Genomic DNA, 20410 nt, shown 5'->3' with positions numbered 1-20410 from the left:
AACAAAATTTTTTGGGAGGGATCAGACCATTGATCGAATTTCAAAATATAAATAATAACAATAGTAATAAATATTATTATACAATGTTAATCAAAATACCATAAAACTTATATAATTTAATTCCATTATTATTATCATAATTTTCATTATTATTATTATTATTGCTGGTATTATATCCGTGAGGAGACTTTCGTTCCCGATCCACCAGATGAACAGCATAGCTGTTTTACATTGTATATTTTACATTTAATACAGTACACGACATGTGTAGTTATTCTTTTTTGTTAATATATTTTATATTCGTTGTTCAATAAAAGCTTTCAAAGTGAGACAGCTGGACATTTTATTTAAAAAAAATGGAATTTTCAAAACTGTGGAACCATTTATTATTTCGATTAAATTGTAGATTATGATATATATATATATATAAAATTGTTTCTTTAATGTACACTATTTCTTTTGATCTAATGAAACATTTATTTTTGTTATTCAATTCGAATACTAACTGAACTTTATTTCTCTTATTAATAGTAAAAATGTTTTGTATCTTGAAATAAACTATGCAAATTCCAGGGGGTCCATGGATCGGTTCGGTTCGATCCTCTCCTCCCGATGCTCATAATTGTTCTTGTACTTACCAAACAGTCGACAGACGACAGTCGCTATGCACTAAGTACGTGTTTTATAGGACTGCATGTATACACTACATAGGCCGCTGGGTGGAGGGTGGTGAACGTAAGGCGCTACGAAGCTGGAGGTCCTAGGTTTGAACTCCTGTCAAGGAGGATTAAAACCTTATCAAATGGGGGAACTTAAAGGTCGGAAAGGCAATTTTGGTACACCCCAAACCCATTTTTCAGTAAGAACCAAAAAAATACACTGGAAAGACAACAGCAGAAGTGAAATTGGAGCAATGGAGGTGTGCTGTGATTCCGAGAAAAAAACTGTTTGCACAAGTTTCGGGAATTGCAAATGTTTGAAAGTTCTAGCTCGATCATTTGATTGGTTTGGCCTACTTTACTTCGCTTTCTGTTACTTTTAGCTGATTGCAAATATGAGGATGAAAGATGATATGATGAAATTGATAAAGGTACATCGATCGTCTCAGCATTGTCTCCCCTTGTATTTTGAAAAGCTTCGAATAAATTTTTGAATATGACATACTGATTTTGGTTCCTGGACGTCCATTAATACAACATGTCAGAAGTTTCGGGGGGGAGGGAGGTTGAACCTTTCAACATCCAAAGTCCCTCTCTAAATACGGCCATGTGCTGTGACACTGGACAAAGATTTTATGTACATAATACGCCATACAAAAGTCCATCCTTTGTCACATTAATTCTTATAAACAATAGATGAAGAGGAAAAGTGAAAGTTCTTGTACTAAATTTGTCCCCGGAAATTTAGGAAAAATAAATTCGATTTAAGATGAAAATGAAATCGCACCGGCATCATTTTATAAATGGCAGTTCAATAAAAACTCCATTACGTTGGGGATGGGAGCTCAAACACGCATCCAATAGATAACATTAATCACTCACATACAGCTAGTACTTTATGCGGCAGCGGTAAAATCATATAAATTACTTGAATGTCTTATCACTCGAATACTTTTATTCTCGTTCTTTGTCTTTCAGATGTGCGTATTTTAAGACTGTTATTGCTTTTATTTTCTGTTACCTACGGAAATCTTTCTAGCACACATGTAGACACTCCAGGAAAGGAAATATGTATATCCCTCCAAGAACTTCAAGTCGCAATGGCATGAAATTATACGATTTGGTCTTCATTGATTTCATATTTTAATTTTCGCTCTCAACGCCATCATCAACCGAGTATTTACTTTCTGAACACATAGTACGTGTACGAGTTCTGCATACCATATTTTGAGAAACCATGCTCTAGTGGTAGGTTTTACCCCCATTGAGCAAGAAAATACATTCTTTATGTAGACACTTGGAAGTTTTGGTATTTAGTTCCTTCCTTTAATTATACATCTCTCCAGATTTACAGTTCCTATACGAATATAAACATGAGCCTTATTGGAGATGAAAGAGAGTTACAATCCTTTCCCTGTACTCATTGGGTAGAACGAGGCACTAAAATGTTTACATATTTGCCCTATGATAATATAAGTCATGTCATCCCATGTCAGTTCAACCAAAAAAAAAGAGGTCTTGGAACCTATGCTCTCAGATTTTGATGAAACTTAGCACATTTAATCCTTTCATGCTGGTGAGAAACTACATGTTTTTTCTCTAACTTGTCTGGTTTCATTTCTATAGTTTCTCAAACTTTCAGTGATTCATCCTTTCTTCTATTCCCAAAGCCTCCAAGTGAGCTGCACTGTCTTCGAAAAATAATTCTATCTCCCTTACAAATATTCAATCTTTTTGAAATTTCACAACAATGATAACTAAGTAATAAGGATTCCAGAAAAAATATTTCAACATATCTCACTTATATTTTAGTAGACAATTAAATTAATAAAATAGTATTATTATCTAATTTTTTGGGACCGAAAACTTGGTTTACTAAAATTTCAATTATTATCGAGAGGGAAAGGTGCAACACCAACACAAGTATTTTTGTAATGAACTTATAAGATCTAACTTACCCATAGATAAAATTGATAGCTTTTTCGTTCCTTCTGAAAATATGACAACTTATTTCTGAAAATTTTTGAAAACGGCTACCGGATTTTAATTTTTCAAATTAATTTAAAATCTAAGATTCTAATTCAAAATATCATTGAAGCAAATGTTTAGAGCATACTATTTTAAATAATGTTTTCCTGGATGCACAGAGGGCTGGGCACGGGGGAGGGGGGGGGCGTGCCTCCATCCCTGGAAAATGAAGGTCAACCAAAAAGTACGTATTTTACACACATTCAGACCTCTCCGATGGCGCAGGGGTAGCGTTGTTGCCTTCTAATCAAGGGGTCCCTGGTTCGATACCCGGTGGAGGTACATATAGTGGTTCGGATCCCACTTTAAACTGTAGGTTCAGTCCCGATTAACCTTACTGTGAATAAAGTGGACTTGAGACACCAAATCAATCAAATCAGTTCACACGCATCCTTTTGTTTCAGTCACAGTCGTTTGTGTATATTATTAAAAGGGTATTGCAGGGACATGATAACTTCATATCTACAGAGTGTTTCTTTCAGGGGGCGACACTGTTGTGGAGGAATATGCCTTATTTACACCCCTCTCCCCGACCAAAATAAAAGTCCTGCTGATGTCCATGAATTGTTCTTATTAATTATTAGATTGAAAGCATGCCCTTATAATTTCTTATATTGTTTTTTTACATTTATTACGAAAAAGACACATTTTAAAAAGTAGTTGATATTCTATGTTTTAATACACGGAATGAAATTAATGAGAAATATACTTTGCATTATAAGTTGTAGATTAAATAGCTTTGGTGACTTTGATGACAAAAATACTTAGTTCCCTTGGCCATCCACATTCATTTCTTTGCATACGAATATTCCAAAAATCTATTCCGTGACAGTTTGCGAATATTATGGGATGAATATTGTTTGTTGCTGTATGCTCAGATGGGATAATAGGAATAATGATACTACTACGACATTGGGGAGGCTCGTGTGATGCTTTTTATTCTCTTTGTAGTCATATATTTGGTTAAATTGCAGCATATTTTAATGTTGCTTATTACGCGAATTATGCATATTGTTAATGTAATTCGTTCAATTGCACCGATTTTTAACCCACGCTAGTTGATAGATGAGGGGGAAGAACTAGCTCCCCACCCACAACTCCCACCCCCATACACACGGAGATATAGAAAGGGGGTTAACAACATTGTAAGGGTACCCTTACATACAATTTCAGTAGCAGCATTTTAAAAATGATGTTTCAGATAGTCAATATATTTCGAGCACATTACAAATGTTTTCATTTTGTGGCATTCTTCAACCCAATTTCTCCTCTATTGAATGGCTTTGCTGGTTCCAGTGGCGGCGGTTGGGTTCCAAAACTAGGGAGGCAAGGTGCCAATACTGAGGGAGCAAGGACAGTTTACTATCTCTTGGTAGAGAAAGTTTAGCATAGTGCGGGGGCAAAAGTGTCAAAAATGGGGGGAGTTAACTGCCCCCTCGCCCCCTAATCGCCGACACTGTCTGGTTCTGTGCAGTGAAAGTACTATGTGGTAGGTTTTATTTCAACTTACACGGTTCATACTTTGGGATCCAATATCTCCTGTTATTTGTGATTTCTGCACTCGGAAACACATTTTATACATATTACATCATAGTCTAAATCTATTGAGTGCCTTCCCGATGGCGCAGTGGTAGTGTCATCGCCTTGTAATCAAGGGGTCTCGAGTTCTAAACCCGGTGGAGGCACATATAGTGGTTCGGATCCCACTTTAAACTGTACGTCCAGTTCCGATTAGCTACTGAGCATAAAGTGGACTTAAAAACCAAATAAATAAATCAAATCAATCAATCTAAATCTATTGATTAAAAATTTGACATAATTCATTCTCAAGGGGTATTGTCGGTCAAGGGTCCTGGACATAACCACTCCTAAACCACCCACTTTAATATAAGTAATTCTAAGGGTACGCTTTCAGTCAAATAATCAATAATCATGGGCATACGCAGATTTTATTTTTTCGTGGAAGGGTTGTAAACGAGGAATATTCCCCCATAATAGTGCCGCACCCTGAAAGAAACACTCCGTCGATATGAAGCATTGATTGGAAGCAACTAGTTACAAGTAATAGTTACTTTACGACACTTAAATTGCAAACTTGAATATTTGTGGCGTGGGACAAGAGCTACATTTGGCAACTTTTAAAGATTTTCGTGGAATCACCCAAGCCAAATTTTCAAGGCTGACAAACCATAGACGCCAACTATCTCCTCGTTTCCTTGTTAAAAGAGCAGGGTTGAGGGAGAGCGCATTTAATCCTTCCCAGGACCAGAATTTGTGGCCAGGTCTCTTGTCTTGACAAAGATTTCCAGATATAAACGTTCCTCGTATTGAGAATGGAATCTGCTTCAGAAAGTCACCTAAGGGGTAACAAACAGGTCCACTCGGTTCATAGGTGCAGAACAACGAGCCCCTTTATTTGATCTGTGATAGTGATAGAGAATGCAAATACTTCGTTGCTGATTTTCTGCAGTGGTAAATGGCTACTGCTCGCAAACCAAAATCCGCGAATGAACATAGCAACACCTACAGGCATGTTGTGAACATGGATCTTAAATGGTTCTTTATTATTTCGATTTCCTTTTTGAAGTTATATTGTTCGTCTACACGCAGTGTATGCTTGCTTATAGACTGAAGGGGTCTGTGTCTCGCTTGTCGCTTCGATAGCGAAGAGACAGGCAACAAGCGACACGGAAGTTTCAAGCCGAAACGACAAACAAGATAAACTGGGGCAAGACGGTATTCAGTCCAAGCATCACACGTCAGTGCGAAAGATTTCATGTATTATTAAGGGTTCGTTTCCAGTGACACGCATTGCTTGTCGTCTGTGAAGGGACAAACGATAAGAAAGAATTCATCGCCTATTCCAATAGACCGACCGACACGTAAGCGATAAACGACACCTGTAGCTTCTCATGTCGCCTCAGTTCGAAAGATTTCTGAAGATTATTTTCCAAAAGATACATGTTACATGTCGCTTCGGTCTGAAAGTTCAATAAATTAGTTTTTTTTTTCATTATTGCTATTGAATTCTTATAAGAACTTCTATGCACTGTGGAAATGGATTGTTTTCTTTAAATTCTAATCTTGCCGCTGTGAAGAAAAATTTTTTTTAAATGTGTGTAGTGCGAACACAAAACCTATCCAGAACTGCAATACATAGTACAATACACAAAAGAAAGGATTTCCTAAAAGCTTCATAAAATATTTCTCATTAGAAACGAGAACTTTTAAAGCAATAAGCAAATAATATTTTTTTAAAAGAAGCAAAGCCCTCAATTTTCTTTATACAGTTTACAATATTTTCTTGAACTGCCCATTCCCTATCACAATTATTTTCACAAAAACTGAATCTGTATTGTATGAATTGCATTTGTATTTGGAGTTTTAACACAACATACAATTAATAACCTTGAATAAATTGAAAAATGGGAAATAACGATGGGTTACTTCCAATTATTAAAGAGTGTTAAAAGAAAGTTTAGATATTCGTTCATTACTCTTTGTACGTTATCCTTTTTTAGACGTAATAAACGCTGGTCTGGGTTTCCAAGGAAACTACGTTTTTCCAAGTAAATAAATGTTTGCAATTGTTTAATTTTTTTGTTTGTAATTCTTCTAGAGTTTCTAGATGGGACGAGACTTTTCACGAGCCGTCTTGTATTGTCTCATGTCTCATCGCAACAGTGAGACGTGACAGGCATTCAGTTTCATTTCGAATTTCAAAAAGCTTGTCCCGTACCGTGTCTCATTTCATTGTTGTTGTTGAGTTGGTGTTTTAAGTCCACTTTATGCACAGTATGGCTAATCGGGACTGGACCTACAGTTTAAAGTGGGATCCGAACCACTTGTGCCTCCACCGGGTATCGAACCCGGGACCCCTTGATTACAGGGCAACGACGCTACCACTGCGCGTGTCTCATTTCGTGAGCAACACTATAGATCATGTATATATTTTATTTATCACAATTGCAAAGTTAATCCGTCAGTGGCAGCCATGGCCTTGTGAAGCTCAGTTTTATAAATTCAGGATAAAATCATTCTTTTCCGAGGATTAGTTGTGTCGAAATGTACAAAAATGTTGTTAAGAAAATTTGTTTATCTCGTCCTCTATATGCTGTGAAAGTTTGTGCATCGACATGCTGTGTATGTTTCTTATGCTACAGACTTGAGACGAGACCGAAATTTGCCCTCGAGATCGAGATTGGTGCTTACAACTAGAGCCGAGACCGAGACTATGCTAAGTCTTGTCTCATCTCCATACCAGCTTATAAGATTCCTAATTCCTATAAAAAATTTACAATGAGTTTGTACTATATTGAAGAAAATTATTATGACATGTTATTTATTGTTGTTATGGGGAATTCGAAAAGAGGTTTTCTTATTTGAACTCAATCCCCCCTCCATACTAGAAATAATTGATTTGTCCCCTCCCTACAGGAATACTTTCCGCCTCTAATGAATAATATAAATATATGAAGACTTATACAATTAAGACTGATTAAAACTTTCGAACCAGCCAGAAGCATAAATAAAATGCATGTAAGTCTTCACATATTAGTTTATTCCAATTAATGATTTTTAAAACAAGTAACTCAGTTACTTTTTAACTGTAACTGTTTTAAAAAAGTAACTTTCCGAACCCAGCATATGTCCCTGCGAGATCCATTTAAAAATAAACGCAAACGACTGTGTCAAATAAAATTATATATGTGAAATATATATTTTTAGGTTGACCTTCATTTTCCAAGGAAGGGGCACGACTTCCTGTGCCCCGCCTTCTGGCATTATTTAAAATTTTATACTCTAAAAAATTGCTTCAATGATATTTTGAAGCTAAAATCTTAGATTTTAAGTTAATTTGAATAATATATACTCCGGTAGACATTTTTTAAAAAATTCAGAAATAAGTTGTCAAATTTTCAGAAGGAATGAAAAAGTTATCAATTTTATTTCTGGGTAAGTTAGATCATATAAGTTCATTATAAAAATACTTGTGTTGATGTTGCACCTTTCCGTCTCAATGATAATTGAAATTTTAGTAAACCATGTTTTCGGTCCAAAGAAAAATAGAAAATACTATTTTATTAATTCATTAGGGTACTAAAATATAAATGTGAACTGTTGAAATATATTTTTCTGGAATCCTTATTTGTTTGGTTAACATTGTCGTAAAGTTTAAAAAAGATTGAATAATTTTTAAGAGGGATAGGATTATTTCTCCAAGACAGCGCAGTTCATACTTGAAGGCTATGTGAACGGAAGAAAGAATGAATCACTGAAAGTTAGAGGGGTTATAAATATGAAACCAGGCAAGTAAGACACAAAAGAAAAGGTCCTTTCTCACCACCATGAAAGGATTAAATTTGTCAAATTTCATCATGATCAAACTTTGAGATCATGGGTAGCATGGTCTGGTTGAATTGACATGGAATGACCCATAAACCTTTCAAATCCAGAAGGGAAGGGACACACATTCCTAAGCACTAAATCACATTTAAAACACGGATTTTAAAAGATGAAACAAATTTGAAAAAAATAATAATAAAACGAAGGCATGTGTTTTTTCAACATTGATTATTTTTGTTTCAAAAATCATGGCTATGTGTGGTTTTACTTTACATATGGATTCAAATATCTCCGAATATTACTACCCTTATAAGGTCTTTATCCATTAAGAGCTCTAACGTATTGGATTGTTTTTCTGTGTCTAAGTAAAGCTCTTCTAGTCAAGTGAAAATATCTGCCGTTAAATAAAGTACCAGCAGTCTTCGCTTCCCGCGGACGCTTTCTATGAATCATCCTGCGCATTCTTCATGGTTCCATAGGCACGCACACTGTCTACCAGCAGGGTGGAATGTGCAGGTGCAGGTAATTCTTAGAATTAGGCTTCAATTTCATTAATGCCTTAATGCCTCAGAAATAGACATTTGACGCTCATAGAAATTTGTACGAGATCATAACGAATAAATCGTAATATCTCTTTTTGAGCTTCAATTCCATTAGATGTCAGGTCAAATAGTATTCGATGTAAATTACAACGGGAACATAATATTATCGAAAAATTGATACATTATATTGGGTGAAGTAAAGTAAAAAAAAAAAAGGTAAAGTGCTCCCCTGTGCTTAACACCACGCCATGAAGGCACAGATTGCGCGGGTAACGCTCCACACTTCCTTGATCCGGTCGTGAGTGGGGGTGATGTGATCAGCATCACGCCCCTGACCGCATTTACCCCCCAGGGTTTCCCCCAGGTACCCATGTTATTCGATGCTGGGTGGGCGCCGGGGCCCCTTACAACGTTAGAAAGTTCTCGGATTTGAACCGGCCGGGGATCGAACCCGGGACCTTTAGCATGGTAGTCAGACGCGTTACCGACTGAGTCGCTTATTGGGTGAAGGAAATTTATAATTATTCTTGAAACAAAAATAAATTAAATTTAATCCTATCTCCTTGTGTCTCGATCTGGCCCCGCCATAACCCTCACCCTCCATCGCCCTCCACTTGCCCTCACCCTCCAACACCCTCCACTTGCCCTTACTCCGCACGCCCTTACCCTCTGAGACTGCAGTCGCCATCCACCACTCTCACCCTCCGAGATCGCCCTCGCCCTCCACCGTCCTCACCATCCGAGATCGCTCTCGCCCTCCACCGCCCTCACACTCCGAGATCGCTCTCGCCCTCACCCTCCACCACCCTCACCCTCCGAGATCGCTCTCGCCCTCACCCTCCACCGCCCTCACCCTCCGAGATCGCTCTCGCCCTCACCCTCCAACGCCCTCACCCTCCGAGATCGCTCTTGCCCTCGCCCTCCACCACCCTCACCCTCCGAGATCGCAGTCGCCCTAGCCCTCCACCGCCCTCACCCTCCGAGATCGCAGTCGCATTCGCCCTCCACCGCCCTCACCCTCCAAGATCGCTCTCACCCTCACCCTCCACCGCCTCACCCTCCGCGATCCCTCTCGCCCTCGCCCTCCACCACCCTCACCCTCACCCTCCGCGATCGCTCTCGCCCTCACCCTCCAAGATCGCTCTCGCCCTCGCCCTCCACCGCCCTCACCCTCCGAGATCGCTCTCGCCCTCACCCTCCGGAAGACTTGTGAGGGTGAGGGCGGTGGAGGGTGAGGTCTGCCCTCACGAGGGTGGCCCTCCGGAGGGTGAACACCTCTGGTCTTACCTAGGTCATGCAAAATTGCACATCCACATCTTTTGTATTTCTGAAATTACAAGGGTGTAAAAAAGGTCTTGGAAGGGCTCTTCCATACAATACATTACATGCCTATGTCAGTGTGTGTGGTAAAAAAAAAAAAAAGAGGTGCTGTAAACAAAATTTTGGTAGCCATTTTCTTAAAAACTGGTTTTCTGATTTTTATAAAACACCAAATCAATCAATCAATTTATGTTGAAGCGAGTAGAAGAGCGTCCACAAAGATTTTTATTTTATTATTTTAAACCATGTGTCAAATAAAAATGTGATACCACTGGGACCCAGAGTCATGTTAGATTTAGGTTAGGTTAGATTAGGGTAGTGTACATGATAACATTATTTTGATAAACAAGTTACTATAGCCATTGCTCGAAAAATCTTCAGAGCTGAAAATCAGGCACCAGGGAACCACCTACTAGCAATTGTGCATACTAAGAAGTTCAGCATCACCGTATCCAAAACATCGCTAAATCATGTGAGAAAGCTGGAAATGGGGTGGGGGAGGGGGTTCGGGGACAAAGAGTAAGGAATATTTAGTGATTCTATGAAATGTTCACAACGTTGATAAATAAAAACACATTTGCTAACTTTAGCTGTATTGCAATTTGAACTTAGAATCTTCAAAATTTAGTGTGTGCAAACTTAAAAAAACTCGGCAATATTACAGCAGTAGAGCACAGTCGCCAGGCTGAAATTTTTAGTCGCCATGGCGACTGGGATTTTTCGAGCCTTGATTATAACCTAATTCAAAAGTAAAAGTCTAACAGAAATGAAATACAATATTGTTTGAATTAACGTACATGAAGTTGATGTTTGCATTCCCAGTTATTAGAAACACAGGGTGATTCCAAAGATAAGTCACTAAGGGTAACTCCATTGTAAATGATTTGGTGTTTTAAGTCCACTTTATGCACAGTAAGACTAATTGGGACTGGACCTACAGTTTAAAGTGGGATCCGAACCACTGGGTATGAGAAGGTGCGTAACTCCATTATTAGTGTACATATCGAAAAATGCCAAGAGGGGAAAGTTGTTGGAAATAGGTGCTAAACTGCTATGATTTTCAACATAGTGTGTATCGTTCAGGCTGTACACTGGAAAGAGTCTCATTAGTAGATGAAAATGTTACATGCTTGGCCCAGAATACTGTATGTCATAGAAATATCATACTGTATTGGGTAAATTAAGAATTGATAATGATAATTTAACTGCACTAATTAGTTTGTCCAAGCTTCAAACTTCCTTCCACAATCGTTTCTAATATTTCACAGCACTTCCTAATACTCCTACAAAGCTGCAAAAAATCATTAAAGATTCTGAACTGCTACCTATAATTTTATATTAACCTGCTCAAAATATATAACATTCTTAGCACGTAGGAGTGAATTACAATGCTAAAAAAAGTCCTGACACACGTAATCTATTCATATAAACATAGCGGTAACAGTTTCATACATCGGAGACACATTTCTTCAATTTTACACAATAAACTACTTACGGAAATGAGTTTTTTCCAAGGTTTACAACATTCGTCGAGGTATTTTCTTTCATCTGGAATATATTTGACCGGGAAATCATGTATTTTTCAAGAGAAAAATCACAGCGACGCACAATTGACGTTGCTTTCATTTGCTTGCCCTACGACAACCGGATGCTGCGTACATTTGATGACGTCAGCCCCTGTCAGTGTTTCAACCCCCTTTTTCTTACTATGCTTGCCTAACCCAACCAAACCTTATCGGAAATAGTTTGTGGGGCTATCCGTCAGCTACCCGTGCATAATGTATGGTAACACTTTACTATACCGGAGACGGATTTCTTCAAATTTACAGGAGAAAGTACTTACGCAAATCATTTTCTGTAGCGTTGTTGATGTTCGGGAATGTAGTTTTGATCCATTTTAATGCGAATAGATGTGGTTTTCTACGAAAATCTATTTCCGACGTGCTATTGCTGCTGCTACAACATGATGTGTCGAGGATGCATCGTGAAGTTGTTGCCGAGTGTGGAAGATGCCGTGGAATTTGTAATTCCGACGTTGTCCTTATATGCTAAATTGAACGAAAGTAGTGCTAATGGAACCTAAACTAACACCTCGAACTATGTTCGGCAATACACAATTGGGTAAATTTCTCGTATCGGACAAACAGCTGAAATTTGCTACTTCATTTGGAGCGAATTTACAATATAGAGAAAGTCCCCAATTTTGTTAATTTTCGGTATACTAACTAATTTTGGCCTCCAAATGACGAATCTGTTGTAAAAAACCGGGGGTCACGTCTGGAAATTTGAAAACAGCAGATTGATTTATATATATATATATATATATAGGTGTATATGCGTAGTTTTACGAACGAAAATGTCATTGTTTCCAACCACACCGTTGTTTTACAACAAAATGATTTATGATGTTCAATTCTAGTACGAACCCTATTTTTTCGATGAATTTAGGGGTGAAATGAGTGCTAATGGAACCTACCCTAACAGGCCTAACCTAACCTCGTGTGAATGGTTCGTGGGGCTACCCATGGATGGTTTTTGGGGCTAATGTCAATGGTTTGTGGGGCTACCTGTCAATGGTTTTTGGGGCTAACATCAATGGTTTGTGGGGCTACCCGTGGATGGTTTTTGGGGCTAATGAACAATGTTTCATCAAAATGTACAAGTTCTAGACGTGACCCCCGGGTTTTTACAACAGATTCGTGATTAGGAGGCCAAAATTAGTAAGTATACCGAAAATTAACAAAATTGGAGACTTTCTCTATATTGTAAATTCTTACCCTTCATTTAATTTGAATATTCGTACTTACGTATTCTGCATTGAGAAACATTGCTGAAAGTGGCATTTCACTTATTTCACGGAAATAAGCTCTATTTGCGACATATCGAGTAAGTTTTCTTCGTTTCTTTTTGCCTTCGGTAATATGCAAAATGGTGGTCACAGTTTCACTACCGTACTCGGCATGCAGTGTTTCCACCCCACTGCACCCAAAAATACCTACATAGCCCCACAAACCATTGATGCATAGCCTCACGAACTATTCATACATAGCCCCACGAACCATTTCCGGTAAGGTTAGGTTAGGTAGGGTCACAATAGGTTCCAATAGTTAAAAATTGGTTTTGAAAAAAATATGCATAGCCCCACACACCATTCTCGCATAGCCCCACGAACCATTGACACATAGCCCCACGAACCATTGACACATAGCTCCACGAACCATTGACACATAGCCCCACAAACCATTTGCGGAAACGTACCTTCTTCAGTTACAAAAACACGTGTTTGGAAACACTGACCGGGATTACGTCATCACACACAGGCTACATCCACCTGGAAGTAAATGGATGCAAGAGCTTTCGTGCATCGGTCACACATTTATATCGAAAAATAGATGATTTACCGGCAAAATTCAATGAACGATGCGAGAAAACACTTCCCCGACCTTCCACAAGTCTAAAGAAACTGCATTCGGTAAGTAATTTCTCCTGTAAATTTGAAGAAATCCGTTTGTCCGATACGAGAAATTTACCCACAATTGTTAAGTACGAACCATGCGAAACACAAAATATGCGATTTTAATGTGTCTCCGATCTATGAAACTGTTAGCAACATAGCTAGCAAATTTACAAGCCAAATTAATTTTTCACATGGCAAATAATCTGACAGAAATATGAAACAGGTGCAAAACAACAGCATCTTCCACAAAATTAAATCAGTTTTACGGCACACACAAATTGTTTTTATAGAGGGCAGAAATAGTCTATTTTGGGCAGCAGTGAACTAATGGTTGCTGGATAGGAAACATTTATTTGAGCTCGAAAAATAGTTCTGGACAAAAGATAGACCAAGTAATTACTAGCCCATTCACCGTGTGCTTGTAGACATGTATAGAATTCGTCAATTCGATTCCTGTAGGAAAGGTGTTGATATTGGAATTACACAATCGAAACTTGGGCTGTCATCTGTTCAATTTTATTTCTTAAGAACGTACAGGACACACAAAAAAATTATGCAACTAGAGATTGTCAATTTGTCTAGTATCACCATTGTAGACTACTGTGAAAGCAAAAATCCTGCTAGTTCTCAATATGCATTTAACGTGGATATTATGTGAAATATAACCCAAGAATAAACTTTAATCAATTAGAAAATACTCACCTTACGAATGAGTTTTAATGCAACTGTTTCGTTTGTCTCTTTATTTCTTGCTTTGTAAACACGTCCAAACGAACCTTCTCCAATCAGATCTATAACTTCATATGATTCCATTATGATTCATTAATCTCTGTAAATCAACATCACACGTGTATAGATGTTTGTAAACAATCTGGTGACAGAAATATAAAGTCTCCCTCTTCCTTCCGGAATGGGGCTGTTCAGTTCTAAACTTTTCCACCGATGAAGGCGCTGAGTAGTTTGAGGTTGCGTAGAGGTGTGCGGGATCCCGAAAATTCGGGACCGGGATCGGAAAAAAAAATTCCCGTCCCGATCCCGACTTCGGGAAATGACTTCTCGACTTTTCAGTATCCCGAGCAGTCGCGAAATACCGAATGGTCATTTTAAAAAGTCGTTTATCTCGACGTTTTCTGCATTGTAAGTGTCTGGAACTTGTTAGTTCTTATTACACATATGCAAAAACAATAACTTAAGGTCAAAATGACGTGTAGAATTCGAGATTTCCAGAGCTTCGGGAAATTTCGAACATTTCCCATCCTGAAAAATTTCCCGACTTCGTCGGAAAATTGCGAGTTATTTCTGTCCCGAACGTCGGGATTTAAAAAAAAAAAAAAGGCCTAGTCTGCTGCCACGCACGTGTCAGCAGTAAGAATAAGCGTCAAATTTGCTCCTGTCACGTAATTCGTCTGCTAAGAGGATATTACAAATCTTAAGAAAAGATGAAGACGAGAGAAATGCAAGTTTATGATTAGTAGGAATGAATGTACAGGTAATTTAGAACCAGGGTTGGCATGTTTAAAACAAAAGTGTTTAAAACACTTTGTTTTAAACGTTTAAAACACACGGCTTTGTTTTTTTACAAATGTTTTAACGTTTAAAACAATGTGTTTTAAACATGTTTTTTTACAAGTGTTTAAAACACATTTTGATACTTGATATTTTATAGTCTGTATAATTTTTTGTTTGGCAACCCTGTTTTTCATTGAATCTGTGTCAATTAATCCGTGCTTTACCTGTCTCACTTATCGCACAACACTTGAGCACCCTTATGTTCTGACGTCACGGGAGAAAGCTTTTTAATTTTAGGCTAAGGGCCGGTTGCACCATCGCCACTTAATCTGCCACTTTACAAAGTGCTGGATAACGACAGGCGGGAGATTTAGGCGGCGGTGGGTTGCACCAAGCATTTTTATCCTCGGCCTTGTAAGGTGGAACTTTCTCCTGCTTGCCGTACGACCTGGCAACAGAAACTGAAGAAAGTTGTGTCGTTGTGTTTTCGATTGTGTTTTGTTTGTTTATTACGTGCTAATATCTGCTTGTCAATTCCGTCAATTCCAAATGCATGCTTTTTCAACTGAAATATGTTTAAAAAAACTAAATATTTATTGCAATAAAATGAAACAGCTGATAGAAGTAGGTAATGCATGTGTCGTACTCTCATATAATATCAAATGTATGTTATATGCAGGGGCGTGCCGTGACCTTTCGTGATAGGCAAGCGATGGGTTAATTTTTCGTTTTGGTTAATTATAACAATTTCAAATATAATATAAGCCTACACACACAATAATGTGCATAATGGTGAAGTATCGGGCTTGAGTGTGTGAAGTGCATACATACCGTAAAATCAAATCTTCGCTGCAGGTTTATAAAGAAGAAAAAAGCCTCTCGATATAAACTTGTAAATTTCAACCATGAAGAAAATAATGATTTACTTGATATTTGAGGGCAACTGTAAACTAAATTACGTTATTTTTTAACCCTAAAAATAATAAACATCCTATTAGCATAAAGTTTCGATCTTAAACAAACGGACGGGTTTCGGTTTCTTACTTGGCTAGAATTATGAATCATGACTTGTCTTCAGTTGGATGCAAGCGCAGATGTGATTCTGTGAACGTTCATGTCTTTGCACTGCATTATAAAAATTGCTCAAGTCACTGTAGCTTGTTCCTAAATTTGTATTGAACAAAACACATGGCCAACAAATAGAGGGCTGCGTAGTCTGCCTTTTACCTACCCACTGCCCGCTTGCTTGCGAGGACAGGTATACCTGCTCGCCTGCCCACGGCAACGAGTCGACTTGCGTCTTTACCCGGGTTCTTGGTCTTCAAGGCGCTCTGCGCTTACAAGGTAACTGGGCATTTAACAAGACCCGGGCGCCTGCAAAACCTGCTGGAAGGAAACAGCCCTCCGGCAGCGTGTCGCTCCAGGTGTTTCATCACCACGTGGACGGCTGCAGCCAGTGTTGCCTACTTACGTAGCTCTTAAATCCTACGAAGTCATAGGAGGAGCTCTCTGCTTTAAGGAGAATTTACAGTATATACTTAGTGATTTCAGTTTATTGTAAGCAGTTTTTATCTTATTGCCAGGAAATGCACGCAGTATTACAGCTTCATTTATCTAAATGAATGATCGAGCAAACAAAAATCTCCTCACTGAAAACTAATTGTTTTTCATTGCATGGTGCCTTAACCAGGCACGCAGTGGCGCAACCAGAGGGGGGGCAGGGGGCATTGCTCACAACCTTGGACGGAAATTAAGTCTAGAGGAGGGGTCAGGGTGGGGGTCAAACATTAAAGGCTAGCAGAATTAAAGAGTAGCAGGGCTAAAGGGTACTCAAGATGGAATTAAATTTCATATTTTTCTTGCATTTTCCTTCCAGACGGCCAAGGGCACCAACAGAGGGGGAATGGAGGGGTAATTACAACCCCTTGATTTCAAATTTTATTAAAGTAGAAATATATTATGAAATATTATACAGTCTCATCAAGTTTAATGCCGTAGAAAAGGGGTAGCGGGAGACGGTCCTGAGCGCCGAACGATCTAAGTGAGAAAAGTTTTAAAACAGAGAATGCTATGGCGGCCCGTGATATTATTTGCTATTAATGTTGGTTTGTTACGAGTTGGATGAATTGGTTATGTAATACGTCGCTCCATGTGAAAAGAAAATATTGTAGATGGAAATTTTACATGCCATATGTATGTACATTCGGAATGCATTTATCATGCACTTTCTTTCTTTCAAAAACAGTTTGTGTGCTTGTTTTCCATTATTAACTAATGTGAAATTGACGTGTTGAAAAAAAAATATTTCCAATCCTGTTTCAACACAAATGCGTGAGAACCGACTTCTACCTCCTTTTTGCATGATTTATGAGGATAATAATGCCTTTCATGCTACTTTATTACTATTATTGTGATTGTTGTTGTTGGCACGTTTATCCAAGTACTCCCCCCCACCCCAAACGAGGGTAACGGCAGTGCCCCTGGCTGGCTACGGCCCTGGTGTTCGCAGTAGAACAGTGTGTTGTTCGACTCGCGACCTCAGCGTCGAACGTGACATGTTTCAGTCCTGCCCTATATCACTATATATACGTATATTGGTTGTTTACGACATATACTTATGGATCCTGTGCCACGGAAAACCTATTTCAATGTGTGTGTGTGGGGGGAGGGTAGCAACAGTCGTAAATCTCATTTCATTGGTGATGTGGCTTACGAAGCTTTGAGTTCCCTTTTTTAAGTAGTGAAAATCTAGTGCAATTGGCAACACTGCAGAACGGTGTGGGTCCGGTGCCGTTTCTACTCGAAGCAACTACGTCATGCAGAGGGAGGGGTCTGCTGTTGATGGAAAGAACGAACTGAGACCTACTAGGTATCGTAAGACTGCGGGTACTCGGCGGGTCTACAATGCCTGCCAGGAACGATCTGGGCAGGTGAGCATACAAGCTGCTCAAGCGAGGGTGTTGCGCAGGTTGCATGGTATTTTAGGAGCGATGACTCGCGAACGGGTCTGCTCCAGGTCTTGTGCAGGCCTCTGCCAACAAAATAATGTATTAAGATCGTTGCTACCACATAATATTGTTGTACTGAGATGTTTTAAAGTGCCTAATGAAAACTTTCCCATCTTTCTTAGTTGGTTTGGTTGTGCACAGTTCAGGACACGGTCGCTCGACTCACAATCACAAGCTCCAACTTTACACCATATCTTCTCGAACTGAATGGTTTTGAAAGAAGGTCCCTAATCAAGGCCTTACCTGCAGCACTGCAAATTGATGGCTCTTCTGGTATGTCAACCATGGCGGAAATTTTCAATGTAGAATCATACTTTTACACCAGGTCCAAAAACACGACACAAAGAACAGAAAAAACAGCACAATATCACAGTAAAAAACAACACGCATCCGCAGCACCCACGCTTCTAAATTAACCTTCCTTTTCACCCTAACCTGCAGTGTTACATACCCTCCATATTTCCGAGTAACCGACCACATGACGAATATGTTCAAGTACCGGCTGTGATTTCATTTCTTACAAATAGCATACGACTTGTGATCACTGGCTAACTTCATAATGTAATTTGTTGATTACTATAGAGTATCAAACATGAAAATCGTACGGCGTTAGGTGGTACTACGGATTCACAGAAAATTCTGGAAGTTAGCAACACTTGTGGCCGTGTGGACGAATTCTTTCAACACCCTTGCCAAAGACAGATGCGGTCTTGGTGTTGCTTGCCCTCGGCCTTTTTTCTTCGTAAACGGGGATGGACAGTGTCCATGCAAGAACTGCATAAGTCACTCGAAAAGCGGGGAGAAAGGCGAGCAGTCCTCTTCTTCTAAACGCGGTCAATCGTGGCGCATCGCCCAACGTCGTCAAGGGTGTAGCCGGTTTATGTTTCAAGCCAAAAGAACAGAAAATAGAGGAAATGAAAATTCTGCAATGTAAATATCTTATAGTAAATAAATTCCATTCTAATGTGTATAGAGGCATTGAAAAACACGAACTTTAAATATCAAGAGTGTTTTAAAAAAGAACGCAAGCGGCGCTTGCCCCGCCTTTCCTTACCGCACGCTTCTGACTTCAACACCACAACTCTCAGGACAAAGAATTTGGAATTTCAGACATTCTGAGTGGTGAGATTCCAGTAGTTGTTTCTTGATTTCCTTCTTGCAATATTTGCACTCGATCACCGTGTTGGGGCACTCATTCTCAATGTGTTTCGCTGAGATCTTTCCTTAGCAGTTTCTCCCCACAGCCATTGACACAGTGGATAGGCATGAACTGACAGGAGTCGTAGTGTTCTGTTTCAAGCAATTTCCCGTTGCAGAACACGCACTGGACCTCACGCTGCACACGTTTCTCACACAGGTCGGATTTTTCCACTTCCTTTGAAAAATTGTCACATGACACTACAGGAGCTTTTGACTTGTCAACGATCTGACCGCTGTTGGGACATGCAGGGGGGACTGCTCTCGACTCCAAGCGTGGTCTCTTCCGGAGAACTTAACTTTGATTCACTCTTGGTAAATTTCACAGTGCACTGTTGTTCGAGATTTTCTACATCTTCCGTGGAAAACAACTGCCAAAGCAGCCTCTTTCTTGCAGACATTGTTATGATGTTGCCGATCATTACCACACTCACTCTGGCATTGAACTTCTCCTTTTTCGCAGTTGAGACGGTGACTGTCCATCTCTGCTTGATTTATCTCTTTCTCGCAGATCGAGCATGTGACGTAAACAGTTGTCGGCATCTTCAATCTTCAAGAGCGAATCGCGACTGAGATATCAACTGGTCCGTCGAAATCCGCAATGCAGATGTCTGCACTAGGAACAGAGGGGCAACCACGAATTTTTGTCGGCGGGTGGGGGGCAAGTAACAGGATAAACGTACCAACAACAATACTAATAATGGCATTATTATTATTACTACTACTATTATTACTATTACTATTATTATTATGGCCGCGGTGGCTCATTCGGTAACGCGTCTGACTACCATGCTAAAGGTCCCGGGTTCGAACCCCGGCCGGTTCAAATCCGGGAACTTTTCTAACGATGGAAGCGCCCACCCAGCGTCGAATAATATGGGTACCTGGAGGAAATCCTGGGGGGTAAAGGCGGTCAGGGGCGTGATGTTGATCACATCACCCCCACTCGCGACCGGATCAAGAAAGTGTGGGGCGTTACCCCCACACCCCCTATACGCCTTATTGGCGTGGTGCTATGCACAGGGGAGCACTTTACCTTTTTCATTATTACTATTATTATTGCTAGTGGTAGTAGTAGTAGTAGTATCAAAAATGTTATTATCTTCATTAATTAAGCAAAGAGGGGGGTAGAAGTCGGTGCTAAAGCATTTGTTTGGAACAAACTATTTGAAATATTTTTTCAACACCGTCAATTTCACATAGTTAATAATGGAAAACAAGGACACAAACTGTACTTTTGAATGGCAGAAAATGAATGATAAATGCATTCCGAAGATAAATATTTATGCACATATAACATGTATGACTTTAATATACAACATGTTTTACACATATGTAACATGG

At 39.3% G+C, this 20410-nt stretch overlaps 1 protein-coding gene across 1 annotated transcript in view; it reads right to left on the bottom strand.

Annotated features, from left to right (window-relative positions):
* The window catches only part of fu (STKc_STK36 domain-containing protein fused), a 120991-nt gene extending 106782 nt beyond the window's left edge, over positions 1 to 14209 (bottom strand). The window contains exon 1 of the mRNA XM_083126179.1: positions 14055 to 14209. Coding sequence (XP_082982305.1) covers positions 14055 to 14165 — 111 coding nt within the window. The 5' untranslated portion in view covers positions 14166 to 14209. The remainder of the gene's footprint in view (positions 1 to 14054) is intronic.
* Between the last annotated feature and the right edge of the window lie 6201 nt (positions 14210 to 20410).

This window comes from Lepisma saccharinum, chromosome 7, assembly GCF_977018435.1.
Source record: "Lepisma saccharinum chromosome 7, izLepSacc3.1, whole genome shotgun sequence".
NCBI classification, from domain to species: Eukaryota; Metazoa; Arthropoda; class Insecta; order Zygentoma; family Lepismatidae; genus Lepisma; species Lepisma saccharinum.
The sequence above is the reverse complement of the archived record's forward strand: the minus strand, read 5'-3'. Positions and strand labels throughout refer to the sequence as shown.